The following is a 17,544-nucleotide window of genomic DNA, read 5'->3' as shown; positions in this document are numbered from 1 at the left end:
TATGGACAAACTATTCAGTGACAACAATAAAATCAAGACTATAATAACTAATCAAACAGCACTTATTAGGAAACTTGTAAACTCAGAAAATCTAAACTACCTAGAGAAATCATGTAACGATGTATTAAAGCAACAGCATCAGGCAAATATCGATAGATTTATGCTTAAAATGATCATGAAACTCTACACCGCGATGCAAACTTTACACTTTCAGTTAGACGAGATACTTAACGCTATAATATTAGGCAAACAAGGAATAATTAGACCACAAATACTCGACCCCGATGAATTTGTAGAAAACTACGCCAAGACAATAGGCAACCAGATGTACATCACCGCGATCTCTGCTAAAACCGAACATTTTTAGTTTATACTCGACATCAGTGATTTTAAAATCTTCACAGTAGGTGACAAAATTCTTCAGAATCATACCTTTAGTCTCTTACATGGAATGCAATATACTGTAGGTATATCCCATCCCGAGTGAAAGAAGTGGAGTATTTTTGGCTCCAGCAGTCGAACATCAGATATACTTAACTTCAGGACTTTCATTTATGAACTCTGATATCGAATATCTCGACAAACTTTCTAAGAATCGAGCCGGAACCACTGTATGAAAACAAATACCACCAATCCATGACAGAAATTCGAGAAGCGATTGTCGCAGCGAAATAATAAACTTTAAACCTCACATCGAACATTGCCAAATACATTGATTGAAAACATTAGCGTTATACCGCTCAGAACTAGCAACAGCTACATTGTGATACCGGCGAACCCGATAGAAGTAGACACAATTTGTCAAACGAAACATACTTTGCAAAAATTTGACAAGCCTTTCATCATAAGAGCCAACACTTCTTGCGATATAATGCACAAAGATGAACACATACGTATAGGCGAAGCAAAAAACGAAATCAAATACGAAATCAGTTTCCCCGACAGTTCGCTGTGGAGTGCCGAAGCGTGCAGACGTGTCTCTAGTGTCCAGTGTAGTCCAAAAACAACACGTGTCGCCCAACCGTCGAAAGTGAACACAGCCGTTTCCTACCCTTTAGGGAGAAGAAAATTCCACGCACCTAACCCCAACCCGAATACTAGCCTCATAACCTCACGACTAGTTATTCATTTTGAATTAACTAGCTCGATGATGGCTCAGCAATCGCGACCAGGCTCTCCGGAGCAGACTCGCAACCACCCCGCGCTACCTCCCCCGTGGCAGAAGTGTAGCAGAACTCTCCGCACCAACGACGCTAATATTACAAAGAAACGGAAAATAGAAACAGCAAAACCATACACGATCGACACCCGGAACGAACAATCAACGATACAAATAAACACCCACAACAGGTTCGCCGTACTGCAATCAACTAACTACGCCATGGAAATAGCAGACCCGCCGCCAAACCAACAATCACAGAGAATCGCCCCGCCCCCACCAATGTTTGTGGATGACGTCATAGACATACAAACAATGATCAAGTCCTTAGAGAGAGATATCTCCAAGGAGAACTACAACTTAAGGATAAATAACAATAAAGTAAAAATACTGCCGAGGAATCCAGAAGCTTACAGAAAACTCACCAATATACTTAGGACCCTGAACGCCAACTTCCACACCTACCAACTCAAACAGGAAAGGCCTTTCCGGGTGGACCTACGAAACATCCACCACTCAGCAGACATAGACGAACTCAAATACGAACTCTCAAAACTCGGCCACGAAGTCATCAACGTAAGTAATATAAGGCATAGAGTCTCGGAAGACCCGTTATCCTTATTTTTCATAGATACAAAACAAAAGCCTAACAATAAGGAAATCTACAATATCAGTCGCCTAATGAACGCAATAGTAAAATTCGAACCACCGCTTGTGAAAAAAGAAATAGTGCAATGCAAAAGGTGCCAAAGGTACGGTCATACGCAGAAATACTGCAACCATACTTTCCGCTGCGTTAAATGTGCAGGCACTCACTCCACCGACCAGTGAGCTAAATCACCGGAAACACCAGCGAAATGCATCCATTGTCAAGGTGACCATCCTGCCAACTACAAAGGCTGCTCAGCCTATAAAACTCTATACACAAACAGGTAAGCTAAACTCAGAGCAAAAGAGGTAACCAACCAAACACTCAGCCCGTCGAAATTCACGACTACCCCAATCCACTCAACCAACCAAACACCCAGTTCTACCAAATTCATCACCACCTCAACCTCATATGCCCAAGCAGTACAAGACATCCAAAATAACCCGAATAGCCAAAGGGATCTTCCCCAAAATAGTGTCCCCAACCCACCTAACACAGACAACTACTCTAGGCTTGAAAAGCTAATAGAGAAACAATCAGAGCAAATAAATAATTTGCTATCGCTACTAACACTCACCATGGATAAATTAATACGCCCCGACGCAAAATAAAACCAAGGTGCATAGCTCTTTGGAACGCCAACGGTCTAGCGCAACACAAACTTGTACTAGAACTCTTTCTAAAACACCAGCAAATCGACGTAATGCTCGTATCGGAAACCCACTTCACCGACAAAAACTATTTGAAAATAAATGGTTACAAATTCTACCACACTCAACCCCTCAGCGGAAAGGCCCACGGCGGCACCGGAATAGTAATCAAAGCAAGTATTAAGTACCACGAACTTCCATCATTCCAGAAAGACTACCTCCAAGCAACAAACGTAGCAATAGAAGACTGTCATGGTACAATCACCACTTCAGCACTATACTGCCTCCCCCCCCCCCCCCCCCCCAGACACTCCATCGCCAAAGAAAACTTTGATAACTTTCTGAACACCCTGGGCAATAGATTCATAGCTGGAGGAGACTATAACGCCAAGCACAGCCAATGGGGCAGCAGACTGGTTACAGCAAGAGGCAAAAACCTCTTAAACAGCATAATAAACAACAACCTCAACTACCTCACCACATACGAACCCACATACTGGCCCTCTGACACTAACAAAATACCCGACCTTCTCGACTTCTTCGTAACTAAAAATATCTCATCAAAACACGTACAAATCAACTCCTCGGCTGATCTCTCCTCTGATCTTTCCCCGTGATAGCAACAGTCAGTTCAACAATTATCGAGAATACACCTAATGGCGCCATTCACAACCAACACACCAACTGGCAGCTCTTTAGAGAAGTCTTTACACACTCAACTTCAGCCTTAACTTCACTAAAAACTAAGGAAGAAATAGAAGCAGCCACGGAATACTTAAACACGAGCATAATAAACGCCTCTCCACGCCGACAAAGACGTCTATCAGCAAACAAGAATATTCCCAATACACACTAAAAAAAATAGCAGAAAAACATAGACGAAGAAGAGTATGGCAGACCCATAGAACACCGGATGACAAACGCAAACTAAACAACGTAACTAGAAAGCTATCCAAAACCATAAAAAATTACAAAAACGACTGTTCCCAAAAATACCTTGCCAGTTTATCCCCCACAGCCGACTCCGACTACTCACTATGGAAGGCCTCCATGAAACTCTCACGCCCCCCACAAATGATCCCACCAATCCGCCGTCCGCAAGGCGGATGGGCGCGAAGCCCTATAGAAAAAGCCGACCTGTTTGCTAAATACTTGTCTAAAGTATTCAAACCCCATTTCCCCAAATCTGCCACGGACGTTACTGAATACTTGCACACCCCCTTCCAAATGTCCCCTCCTATTGAACCGTTCTCGTCTGCAGAGACTATAGTAACAATCAGTCGCCTAAATCCCAAGAAAGCAGCAGGGCACGACCTAATAGGCAATAAAGCAATCAAGGAACTTCCCATAGAAGGGATAGCACTCATCACATCGATTTTTAATGCTATCCTTCGCCTTGAACACTATCCAAAGGCCTGGAAAATCTCATTGATTACCCTCATTCCTAAACCCGGTAAACCGATATACGAAACCAACTCCAATCGCCCAATCAGTCTTTTATCTACCCTGTCCAAACTATTCGAGAAGATGCTCACGAACCGACTCCTTCCAATCCTAGAGAACTTGAAAACACTCCCAGATCACCAATTCGGCTTCCGAAAACATCATTCTACAGTAGAGCAAATCCACCGCTTAACTCATACGATCAGCCAAACACTCGAAAAGAAAAAATATTGCTCAGCGGTTTTCCTAGACATCCAACAGCCATTCGACAAAGTATGGCATGAAGGGCTACTATACAAGCGTAAAAAGATCCTACGTCACCCCTACTACTCCATCCTAAAATCTTACCTAACCAATAGACAATTCATGGTTAAATGCCTAGACGCCACTTCCGCAACATTCCCAATAGAAGCCGGCATACCCGAAGGTAGTGTCCTCGGACCCCTACTGTACTCCATCTACACTGCCGACCTACCTATATCAAACGATATAACAATAGCGACATTTGCAGACGACACAGCGCTATTAGCTACCCACGCAGACCCGGTAATAGCCTCATCCACTCTCCAGCGAAGTCTCGACTCCATGGAAAAGTGGTTTCACAAATGGGGCTTCAAAGTCAACGAAAAGAAATCCTCACATGTAACCTTCACGCTCCGAAAACAAACCTGCCCCCAGGTCACCATCAACAATGCAACAGTTCCTAGCAGGGACACAGTCCGATACCTGGGCATGTCCCTGGACAGGAGACTAACATGGAAGACACACATCTCAGATAAAACGAAGCAACTAAAGGTCAAACTAAAAAATCTCTATTGGCTCACGGGCCGACGCTCCAAACTAAACATACAGAATAAAATTACCCTCTACAAGACCGTAATAAAACCTGTCTGGACCTACGGAATCCAACTATGGGGAACAGCGAGTAACTCCAACATTGAAATACTCCAACGCTTTCAATCGAAAACGCTACGATCCCTAATTGACGCACCTTGGTATGTAACCAATGAAACAATACACCGCGACCTCAAGATACCCACCGTCAAAGAGGAAATAGCAAAATATAGCGACAGATATAGCAAAAGAATCAACAAACACCGAAACCCCCTAATCACTGGACTACTCGATACGACGGACCAGATTCGCAGGCTGAAGAGGCACTACCCGCTAGACCTAAACGTTAGATTCATTTAATTATCCAAATTAAGCATATGCACTTACTTATAATACTTATAAATTATACCTATCTATAATAAGTATTAACTTATTGTAAATAAACAGCCATGTCACTGCGCCACGCCAGAAAAATTACTGAAAATTCTCAACGCGAGAATTGATTGTAATTTTAACAAATAAATAAAAAAAGAATTACGAAATCAAAACTAAAACCCTAGCGCTGGGCATATCGCGTCCACAGTAGTATGCTTCCTTCGAAATCTATATTGTCTACTGTGAAACGGATCTGACCCAATACATCTTTCTATCAGCAGTTTGAAGCACTTCTCAAAAATTTTAGTTATTACTGTTAATGTGCTTATGAGTCGAAATGCACCCAATGATGTAAAATCTTTACCTGGTATAGGAAGTTGAATTACTCGTGCTATTTTCCACTTCTTCGGTATTCTGCCCTCCTCTGTTATGCGGTTCAACACTCTGTATACTTCATTGCTTCTTTTGTTTACTATAAGTTTGATAATTTCTCCAGGCACACCACCTATACCTAACGCTTTTTAGAGTTGCGTTTCCTAGTGATCTCGGTCACATCGTCTATATTTTTGTCAGATTGTGGTGCTCTCCATTATTATCGTTATACCCTGCTAAAATCTTATTTTTCTTTTTGCAGCGGGACCAACTTTGTCACAAACAATGTTTCAATAATACTTTTTACCTTTGAAATCGGTATGGCCTTGGGGGAATTTTATTCCTTGATCTTGCTGTAACTGTGCGATGAGGTCTTCCCCAATGGTCCCATTCTAAAATCTCGTGAAATATTCCCCATGCTTCCTCATTGCTCTTGGCTATTGTCCTTTTATGCAAATTCCTAATTTTCTTGAAATCATCCAATGATTTAAGATGAAGATTATAACTTTTTGTCCTTACTTTTGTAACGTCGCCCAGAAGCCAGGAATCCGCCGACCTCAGGTATGCATATAACACACCTGGGCATGCTATAGCGCTGAGAATAGACAGTAGCTGGACTCCCACCCGAGAGATATGTGAATCATAGTGAGGAGGTAAAGATCCCAGTGCTTTAGTCAGTAAGTCAGTCTGTACTTTGCGATTGAAGCATAACTTCGCCTTGTGAATAATGTATACGAACGGGCTATTGTTCATTCGCTTTTCTTTTTATCTATATATTACGTCGTCATTTATTACGTGACACTTTCATGGCTCTTCTTTTGAAATCCATTTTTCTTCCTAAGTTCTCTAATTTCATTATTCCACCTGTTACGTCGGGCGACACTCTACCTAGACCAGGCTACATACCGCGGGCAAGATGGGAACCAGATATCCGCTCATCCTTACTGCGTACCCTCAATAGTCTTAAGGACTCATCGTAAATATCAGGAATTCGCTAGCTAACGTCCTTCAGACCGAACATTCATCTGTTTACTGAATCGTTTCTAAAGCTTATTGTTTAGTACAGGAAGACACGGGAAAGTTAGTTTTTCTCACGTATGACACATCCCACTAGCAACTTTCTATCGAGGGCGGCTAAGACCCTTCCTAGTCCACCAACCTTCTTTTATCCAACCAGAAGCAATGTCCACTGCCCTCACTTTCCCAACCAAAATTGTCATCAACAAATCCGATGGTCCCTTGCGTTAGACACACCCATCACCGGCTTTCCTCCGACACAGTATCGCCACTTTGAGTTACTTATTCTTCATTGTTAGAACAGTCAACATGTTATAACCGGGTTTCTATCTTTAATTCAATCATTCACTTACTTGTAATTACTTGTAATTACCATCTCTACAAAGTTATTGGAGTAAACATTAATTTAGACCATTAATTCAGTGAACCTCAATTGAACCACCCCTATTATCGTAACAGAAATCAGGGGATCGATCAGTTGGTGGCGGCGATTATTTAATCGTAACGGGAATTTACGACTCTAGGTGACATGCTATCTCGCGATAACGTCTCTCCGCGAACGGTCGTAACACCACCAATAGTTTCCTTCTTATTTCCTGTTGGAATCCTAATCTTTTTCAGACTTGTCTCGCAAGTTTCCCCGTTACTGTCTTGAAAATATTCCCTATTACGGCTTCGTTGTTGTTGTTAAAAACTTCTTTATTGTTTACTACATCGTCAAATTTTTTAATAAAGTCTTCGGGTTCAAATTCCTCCGTAGAAAATTTAAAATAATTAAATTTTCAACTGCTTATCCTCGTTTTGAATTTGTGTAAAATATAGTAATGGTCAAAGGTTGAATAATTTCTTAAAACTCTATTATTTTCGTGTATATTAGTCGTATGATTATCTGCACTGATTACATCCGAGCAACTAATTCTCCCATTCCTAATGTATGTGTATTTTTGTCTCAGTCTAATTGCAAACAGACCATGCTTGCATAACACTTCCATTAATGTTATGCCCCTCTTGTCTGTCTTATTTCCTCCACAAGCCATCGTTTTTGCATTAAAATCTCCCGCCGTATTGATTTTATGATGTTCCCTACTGTCTTTCCTCAGATTATTTATTAACGTATTCATTAAACTCATTTCTGTTGATGTTGAGCGAGTAATTCTCACTTATGGGGAAGCAATTGTTAATTACCAGGCCCACTATTCCATTCTTATTAATTAATGTATCTAGGTTAGGAAACCTGCCATTGAACAGCGGAATCCAAATGGAGGCGTCATTTTTCGCATCGTTAAAGCAGTACGCTTACTGCCTATACGATTCTGAGATGACAACCGCATCTACTCGGTACTCGCAAGCGTACTGGTGCATTAAGTCTTGTGCCAGTTTGCACACTATTCAGGTTAGTCTGCAAGATCTTAATTTTAACCCTGCTTCACACTCTATCTGTATGTAGGGCACGCCAATGAGCCTGTGACATGCCTTGTGTTGTTTAGTTTACGGGTGCTACACATCGCGCAGCACGGCTCGTTGTTGCAGTTTGACATATTGTGGTCTTTACCTCCACATCTGCATATTTCCTTGCCAGGTTTGATCGCTTTACACTGACTCGTTGAATGCCCTATTAGATGACATCTATAGCATTTCTCAACCCTATTAAGAATTCATGCCGTGGCTATGATCGGAGCCGTTCTTATATTTAAATTAGAATTATCTTTGGGAAAATATGCAGCTGGCACCACTACTATCACTTGCTGCGTGCCCACCGGAGTTACATCCGGTGACTCTGCGCGTAACCCGGAATCCATCCCTTGGTCGAGGCGACGACTAGCTGTGCAAATATAATTAGTCGGACCGCAATAATCCTAAGGAACTGTAATAAAACTAAACATTTCTATTTTACCGTTAGGGCCTTCAAAATAAAAATATACAATTAATCGTATTAAATATCGTATTAAAATATATTCAAGTCGAGACGTTCGTTATGGTTATTGCTCCATCAGTGAAGAAACGTGAGTTTTCCCATTTTTCGCGGGATTTCTACCCGCAAGTGACCAGTGATGGGACGAGCAACATCCAGCAACAGGTTTTCTCTGCGTCAGCATCGTCGCCGAATTTCGCTGGTTTTCCATCTTTAGATCAGTCAACATCCCTTGACTGGTTTTTTATACGTTAACCAGTCAATGTCTTGGATTGGTTTATCAGCCTTAGGTCAGTCACCTGTTTAACTTATATGTATACACACCGAGCGTAACTGTCTATGTCCACGAACTTGTTGAATAAGGTGTATATCGCGATCTGTTACTTCAGTGTTATAATCAGTTCAACCACCTCTATTATCCTAAACGAAATATCGGATCGATTATTTCGTGGCGCCGATTATCTAATCGTAACCGGAATTTACGATTCCCGTTAGCGCGCTTCCTCGCGATCGCGTCTCTCCGCGAACGATCGAACATTGTTAGAAAAGAAAAAAAAAAAAAAAACAAACTAGAAGTAAATACGGAAAATATATTCTATGCATGTTTTAGGTAAATTCTGAAATTATGAAGTGATATGATAACGTTTAAGTATGGTTAAATTTGTGTAAAAGCTTGAAATCGGTCAATTTAACCAACACTGGTAGGTTTAGTGTTAAATGTGACAAAGAGTCTTTCTTTTACAATTTCTAACAATGAATGATTATGGTGATTATACAGATTATTTATGTATGATAACATTGAGCATGAAGCTGTATATGTTAAATATTTATCATTTAACATGTATTATTCTGATGTAATAATCTGATAAAGGAGTTTGAGTACGTATAACTACATTTCTGCAAATATAGACCTGGTTCTAAAATACAGATTTATCAACCAATATTTCGCGATTAATACTTTTACAAATTTAGAAATGTAAATAGAATTGATACCTTCTTCGTATTTATTGAACATAATTGTAAATACTTTTAACTGACACGGTTAATTCGGACGAATAATGTCGGCCCGAAACAATGCAGAAGAAAATTGTGTTCAAGAACATATAAGGGAGATATAGATACAGTGATATATAGTATGATGTAGGCAGAATATAGACATATATGGGTGTTGAGATAAGAAGAAGGTTATATACATTTTTCAAAATAAAATTACATTTTTCGATGCATTGATTGATGTAGTTCCTTATAAAGAAATATTAGCCCTACTACTTTCTTTTAAGCAGATATAAATATTTTAGAGACATATGTTAACGAGTACCTGTATCAACATTTCGGTTAATGTTGTAGTCCAACGCTACTGCTTATTTATTAGCGTATATTCAGTAAATCGTAAATCTACGAAATAATAGTTATTAGTTTCTTTTGACTTTTACTTTCTTTAACGTACTTCAAAGTCATATGCATCGTCGAGGTCGCCATTCTTAATAATTACATTTAGTGAATTACTTACAATTACATGTTCCTTTTCGTTTAATAAGACAAATTACAAAGAATGCGAGAAAGAAGGAAAAGAAAAAGAAGCCCATTTGTGTGAATGTATATGTTTCTATATCATATAATTTTATCAATATAAATTTAGTTCCAATTCAAGTTTTGCACTGATTAGTCGTGTATCTACCGGCTTTGGTAGGTACTCGCACTGATAAATATTCGCTGATATACAGAATGGGATACATAAATCTGGGCACCAAAATAACTTCGTTATTAATATTATGAAAAGAACTACGCAGGGCAAGGTTATACTATTTGGTAGATAATGTTTTCGCTAGAAGACATTTTTTAAATATTATTTTAAGGTCATCATCATTTATTTGTGCGATAATAACATTTAATTTAACAATTACTTGAACTCTAATTTGTCAAATTCAAAGTATAAAGTTCAAAGAGAACGTAAATACAAGAATAACATTGCGCGTCTTTCCTTGTCTTCCATACATAGTAGAATCTTAATTATTGGAACTAATAATGATATATATGTTGAATTATAGAAAACAGCTTTTTCTGTACATCAAACCAAATGCTACAAGGAAACAATTGAACGCTACATAAAATCATACGGGTTCCACAATTACTTATCGCTAAATCATATTATATTTCTTAACACATTTTTTAATACACGCGTTTTAATAGAAGCAATTCCACCGAGTTAATTTCATTTTGTGTTTCAAGCCACGTTAGCTCCTTTTTGAGAACTTCGCACGAGAAGGTCCAGCTTCATCGTCCATAATATTTATGTTCACTGGACACAGAGTATCGTTTTTAAATTCTCGAAGAACTTCATTGGTACATACCTTCTTGATTATATCATGTCCGTTATCCATATTAAACCAACGGAACACATGAACCTTCTGGCACTGTTCACATCCAGGTAATGTATGCAGAAGTTCAACTGCGTTACTTATGTCAGCATCCCATGTTTCCGTGTATTGCGTACGCCGCATGTCTATAGGTTTTAAAAGGTTGTCCCACGAGTTTACCAGTATTGAATGGCCGATTAGTGTCCAAGCATCATTTACAAAGCGGCAGAAATCCCACACGCTTAATTCTTTATAGAGGTCTATCACTTCTTCCTCCGTATTGTAGATAGACAATGGCCTTATTGTTTTCAGTAATTCTATTCGGTACTTTCGCTTGAAACATGTGATTATACCACAATTCATTGGTTGACTGAGTGCTGCAGCGTTCGGTGGAGGAGACTTAACTTCTACTAATGGATCTATGTTATTGATATCATTGATATCGTGAAGCGACATAATATTATCTACTAACAACAAATATTTGTCCTCGCTGCCGTTCTCCCGTTGTCTTTCTTTAATTGATTCTAAGAAATACTCTTTGTACCATTGTTTGAAAATGCTACTGTCCATCCAAACCTTGGTGTTTACATTGTAGATAGTTGGGAAGATATCTGTATTCAAAACGGATGAACTTTGCGGGTTGCCAATTATTAGTACTGGCATCGTGTGACATCCGGTAGCATTTGCACAAAAAAGTGCAGTAACGTAATCTTCGCACATTTCCAGGTTTCCTGTCGATTTTGCACGGTTAAAAATACAAGAATTTTCTGGTACTGCTTTCCACATTACCGTTGTGTAAACGGCATTGTAAACGTTCCTCAATGTGAACCCACCTTCTTGCAGGAATCTGTTGAAATCAGCTTTAAAGGCTTCCGCTGCAGTGAATTCACTTGCGGCTTGAATATTTTGCCTTATATCCGCAGTAGTAATATTGTAACGTTCTTTAAAGCCTCGCAACCAAGTAGTACTGGCTTTAAAACGAGGATGTCCGTTTAATTTTTCATTAATTTCTAGAGCTTCTCTCTGTATGTCTGCTCCTGTCATTTGTACCTTTCTTTCCTTACATCGTAAGTACCATTGGTAAACAACTTTATCTACATCCTGTAATCGTCGTCGTGTGAGACCCATGATGAGCCCGTATTGTTTTGTAATCTCTTCGCTTTTTACATATATAGTGTGCAATGTAGAGAGCGCAACACCGTACTTTTCCATTATGGTTTGTCGAATTTCACCTCTATCTCTCATCACAAGAATATTGTATTTATCAGTAATTGTCAAATATAACGGTTTTCGTCTTGACGTCATTATTGTTTGAAGCGTTTCGAATGTAAATACAGTACTGAAATGTTGAGACGAGATTTTATTTCGACAGTTGTTGTCGTTGACAATTTTGATGGGGGAAATAAATACTACGTGTATTAAACATGTATATAGGTATATTGGTATGTCAGGTTATCATTAGAATTTAAGGCGCGTAACGATTCTTCGTTTGAATTAGCCATTGTTTTACGAAACACTAAATATATTTACGCGAATAAACAAGATTTTACAAAATATTATGAATAATGAGTTTAATAAATGATAAGATTAACAAACTTTAAGTTTAACTAATGATTAGATTAAAGAATAATAAGTTTAACGAACAATAAGAGGAACGAATAATACGTCTTACGAATAATAAATTTAACGAATAATGAGATTAACGATCGATAGGTTTTACGAATAATAAATTTAATTAACGCTATTAACAATGTTCCGGGGTTCAAACGAATCCACGGTCAAAGGGATAACTCTTTACTATGAGTAAAATAATTTTAAACACAAAAATACGATTGCTGAGACACTCGGTAAATTGCTCGATGTATCACTTTCCAAGGCGATCACACGAATGAATATCTGATGAAAATCTTTTTCCCTATACGACTGCATTTGTTTGTTATATGCTCGCTGGAGGCATCGAGAAGTTTCCAATCATTGTTGCTAGGCAGTTTCTGTCAAAAGTTTGTTGTATACTCTTTGGAAGCATCGAGAAAGATCCAAACGCCGTTGCTAGGCAGTTTCTGTCTGGAGTTTGATTCCTAATACAACGTGTGTCCCGTTATATCGACATCTCCAAAGTACAATTCTATGTGATTTCTAGGGAGAACAATACAACCGATCCACACCTTCGTCAGGCAAAACGTTTATCCCGTGACCGTGGCTACGTTCGGCGACCAGTTGTCACCTCGAACCAACTTTCGCTTTCACAAATATCAAACAATTACAAATGACAATCGCTTAATTACAGCTATGATAAAATCTTGGCTAAAGCATTAGAAGACTTCCTCAAAATTGCAAAGGGAAGGCTCCGGTTTTCCTTTCATCTCCGACAGGTATATACGTATATACGTATATGAAATACACAATAGAGAATTATACAATATTCTGATGATAGAACGTTCGGATGATGTATGTACGTAATGTGTATAATCGAGGTTACGCTGTATATCAAAATAACAAATAATATACGACCGAGAGGAGACATTAAACCGACAGCACGAAAATAAGAATTTAGTATGAGATTATTATGAGATAATGAGAAAATATCAAATAATTTGAAAACAGAGTCTTTCTCCGTAGAAACTTCAACGTAGATTCTATCTATGAAGCACATGAAATACCTGGGTCTCGTCATCGACAACCAGTGGAGGTTCGAGCCACACTTTGACTCCCTGATTCCGGAGGTGTCGGCTGCTGCCAATGCCTTGTGCGGCCTGCTGCCGAACATCGACGTGGCGGAAGTTGCGGTGCGACGACTATGCGAGAGCGTCGTTCGGTCCCGAGTGATGTACAGGGCCCCGTTATGATCTGATGGCGAGGCGGCGCAGCATCCTGCTCCTCAGGTGACTGCACAGGGTAACCGCCATCAGAATCATTAGGGGATACCGGACGGTGTCTCACGCGTCGCGACCGCTCTAGCCCCCGCCCCCCAGTGGGATCCCGCCGGGCGCTAGCGCTCAAAAGGAGATACGGTCGCTGGAAAGTATGGGATCCGGGAGAAGATTTGACCGAGCAGGCGGCCCCAGATAACCTAGGAACGCGTGGGATGCGTGTGACCAGTGGCGGTCTCAGTTGATCAACGAAGGAAGCGGACATCCAGTCGTCCAGACCGTCCTCCCAAGTTGGGAAGCACGGAGGAGCCACCGCGGTCTCCCGTTAACATTTAGGATGACCCAGGTGCTCACTGGGCACGGCATGTTCGGCGAGTACGTGAGAAAAATCGGACGGGAGACGACAGACATTTGTCACCACGGCGGAGAGAGCAGGTACACAGCTGGAGCTCTGTCCGGAGTGGGAGCCGTCCCGCTATACCCTGCGTCTCGTCAGTGGTGAGGGGTTGACCCCCTCGGCGATCGTAGGAGCAATGCTCAGCGGGCCGCAGGAATTCGAGGCTGTCCACCTCTGCAGTGAGCGAGATCTGCTTGCGAAGGAGCGAACAGAAAGGGAGAAAAAAACTCTCACCCTTGTAGGATAAGACGATGGAGGGGGATGACAGTCAGGCGACCTAGAGCAGCTCCATCGCCGTCCCAACGGACTACGACTAGAAGGAGCGGTAGCGCTAGAGGCAATGCCCCCCCCCCCCCTATCGCCAAATTCAATAGTCAGGAATTATTAGGAGTGGCTCGAACAAGAGGACGCGGGAAGGGGCTGCAACAGAAGTTAATTCATAAGAGGTTCCTGGAGCACTCCTGTCATAAGCGTAGGATGGTCATCGTGGAATTCTAGTCGGTAGGAGTCCGACAGTACTCTGCTGTTACGCGACTCTTAGAACAGCGAAGTGTTCATGAGGATTTCTCCACGTACAAAAAAAAAGGGTTCTATCTATGAAATTTGAATTTGTCGAACAAAGAGTTCCATACCTTCCACATAAAATTATTACTACTAGTGTTAGTTTGACTCATTTTAGACGTTTTGGTCCACCTTCTTCTCGTAGTGATTAATTTCTTCCTTGTTATTTAAACGTGCGTAAGTTAAATATGTCGGAGATGAAAGGTCAACGGGGTCTTCCTTTGGAATTCTTTGGAAAACCCCCAATATTTTAGTCTTTATGATTCAACCCGATTATAATTGTTCGAACGTAGCCAGTCGCCGAACGTAGTCGCGGTCAAGGGATAAACGTTTTGTCTAACAAGGATATGGAGTAATAGTTCTTAAAAGGAAATAGTTGTAGCGGCACTCGACATTAAACATTCCAACGGTTTCTGTCCCGTGACTCGCCATACGCAGACCGTATTCTTCAAGTAAGATGATTGCCAGATGTCCATGCGTTTCCGCAGTACACGTGCAGCTTTCCCTCGAGGGCGGCTAGCATCTTTTTCTAACCACGGACATGGAAATTGACCAAATTAACAGCAACGTCAATTTCCCTCACTTTCTGAACGAAGGCTATCCTCGACGAATCCGATGATCCCGTGTCTTTAGACACACCCCATCATAGTCTTCCTCTGCAGCGTCATCGCGACGAAAAGTCATTCTCTCGTGAGGTCGTATTAGCGAGTTACTTAACGTCTTTGCGCTCGGTGGATATTCCACGTTTTAACAAAGAGTTAGTTTAGTTATACTTCCATCGTAGCCAAGCAAGTCGAGTACGATTTGGGCTTTGGAAGAAAGCGCATCCTGTTATCTCGTTGACCGCGAATTCGTTATTGAACCTAGGATCATTGTTATTAGCTTCTCGAGTATCTAATTACCACGGTTACTTGTCAAATTCTGTAATAATCGTATTTGCACTAGTCAATGTCTTCTCTATTCCATGACGACAATGTGTAATCCAAATGAAGATGCGTTTCACGCCCCTAACCGTAATGCTAATGTAAATCCGACACATATATAGGCTATGTTCAAAACATAGATTCCTACAATATTTTTCAAAATCAGTCAAAATAGAGAATGTAGCTTTTTTGCAGTTTCGCCAAAATGCACATAAAATCATTGTTTTTCATGAATGCACGTTGTTGGTCTTCTGATGCAAAATTGATCGGATAATGTTCTTTCATTCGTGAGGGCTAACGACGATTATCCCGTCGCCAATGCTGTCCAGGAAAATTCTTTATGGCCCGTTGCAAAATAATGCACACGGCGCAGAAGCAATTGTAGCGGCACAGGAGTCAAAGGACGACGCGAGTCGGGAGCGACGCCTGCTGTAGTTTTGCCTCAGGATATTGACTCAGCCTTGACGCAGAAATGTAATGATACACAAACTCCGGGCAAAACAATGTCGCCGCTACATGCAACCGTTGAATGAAGAGGAATGTGAATTGTCCGACTCTCTCACGACCAGTATAAATAAACGAACGCGACTGCAAGCGACAGAGTATCGAACAGTATCGTAGAGTATCGCACAGTATCCACAGAGTATCTCCGAGTATCTCACGAGTATTTATCGAGTTACGCGACGAGCATTAACGAGTATTTATTCCGCGAATTTAGTCGGCGATTTATATTTTGTACTTACGACTCACGTATACGGCTGTACATTAATTTATTTATTTATTCGAAAAATATTGGACGGGTTGCGACAGCAGTCTATCGCTCTCGTTATTTCACATTATCTATCCACGACCAATCCGCCACAGGATCAAGTCTGCCTCTCATGGCCCTTTGTAGCAGAAACGATAAATCTAGAGCTCTTTATCGTGTGGTTTAGGGGTCATGGGTTATAATTAAATGAATTATTCATTATTTACAATTATATTCGCTATCTATTATTTATTATTCTTATATGTAGTATCGGGGAGAAGGGCCTAAGAAACGTCGAGCTAACTACAGACAATGTCGCGAGAGCCGAGGCGCTGTCGGCTCCATCGATGCATTACCGGGTCCTTCAAATAAATAGCTTCGCCGAAAAGACCTACGTGACCCTGGCTACGAGCGTCTGCAGAACACGTGTGCGGTGGGCCTAGCAAAAGACAATAGAATGCTACAGCGGCCAGAGAGTCAGTCGAGAAGCAGAGTGCGAGTTGAGCGGATACGGAGTGTGAGTCGACGTGCGACGATATTGTAGTCGGTCCTTTTGTTATTGAATATCACTTATTAAAATACATTAAACTTTGAACCTACCATCATTACTTGTCCTTACTCTAAGAATCCGTCAGTTACTACATATATTTATTAAATTGTGATGTTTGGTCATTAAATGGGCATAAACTATTTCTCAGATAGCTGCAGAGATCGGTAAATTTGTTGTTGTCAAATGTTAATAGCCAAATACATGTACTTTTTCATCATTATAGTATTAAATGTTTTTAATAATTCTGGTGGCAAGAACATCTATATACAATGTTCTGAAGAAACAGCGAACCTAGTAAATAAGCAATAAGTTTCATACCTTCTTTTTTTTGCATATGGAGAAATCCTCATGGACACTCCGTCACTGCAGACAGCAGCAGAGCATTGTCGAGCCCTTATCGACTAAAACTCCACGATGGCCTGCCTACGCGTGTGAAAAGAATACCCCGTGGTCTCGGCTTTTGCGAATTACTACAAGTACATTCCCCGCGACCACTTGCGATCCTCCCTGCTAATCGCGTCCCGTTAGGGATGGCAGTGAAGCGGCCCTCGGCCGCCTGACTGTCATCCCCCTCTAAAGTCTTATCCTACAAGGGTGAGAGTTTTTCTTTTTCTCCCTTTCTGTTCGCTCCTTAGCGAGCATAACTCGCTCGCAGAAGAGGCGGACAACCTCGTATTCCTGTGACCCTCTCAACATCGCTTCTACAATCGCTGAGGGGGTCAATCTT

At 40.9% G+C, this 17,544-nt stretch overlaps 2 protein-coding genes across 2 annotated transcripts in view; one reads left to right on the top strand and one right to left on the bottom strand.

Annotated features, from left to right (window-relative positions):
• LOC126866944 (uncharacterized) overlaps positions 1-16,866 on the top strand; it is a 169,042-nt gene extending 152,176 nt beyond the window's left edge. Inside the window, exon 2 of the mRNA XM_050620980.1 lies at positions 16,644-16,866. The gene's annotated coding sequence lies outside the window, so the exon portion shown is untranslated. The remainder of the gene's footprint in view (positions 1-16,643) is intronic.
• Positions 10,646-12,073, bottom strand: LOC126866765 (jerky protein homolog-like). Its single transcript, XM_050620705.1, has one exon. The coding sequence runs from the start codon at positions 12,071-12,073 to the stop codon at positions 10,646-10,648; it is 1,428 nt and encodes a 475-aa protein (XP_050476662.1).
• Positions 16,867-17,544: the final 678 nt, after the last annotated feature.

The sequence above is a fragment of the Bombus huntii genome, chromosome 6 (genome assembly GCF_024542735.1).
Source record: "Bombus huntii isolate Logan2020A chromosome 6, iyBomHunt1.1, whole genome shotgun sequence".
Classification (NCBI taxonomy): Eukaryota; Metazoa; Arthropoda; class Insecta; order Hymenoptera; family Apidae; genus Bombus; species Bombus huntii.
This window is presented reverse-complemented; position numbering and strand designations above follow the sequence as displayed.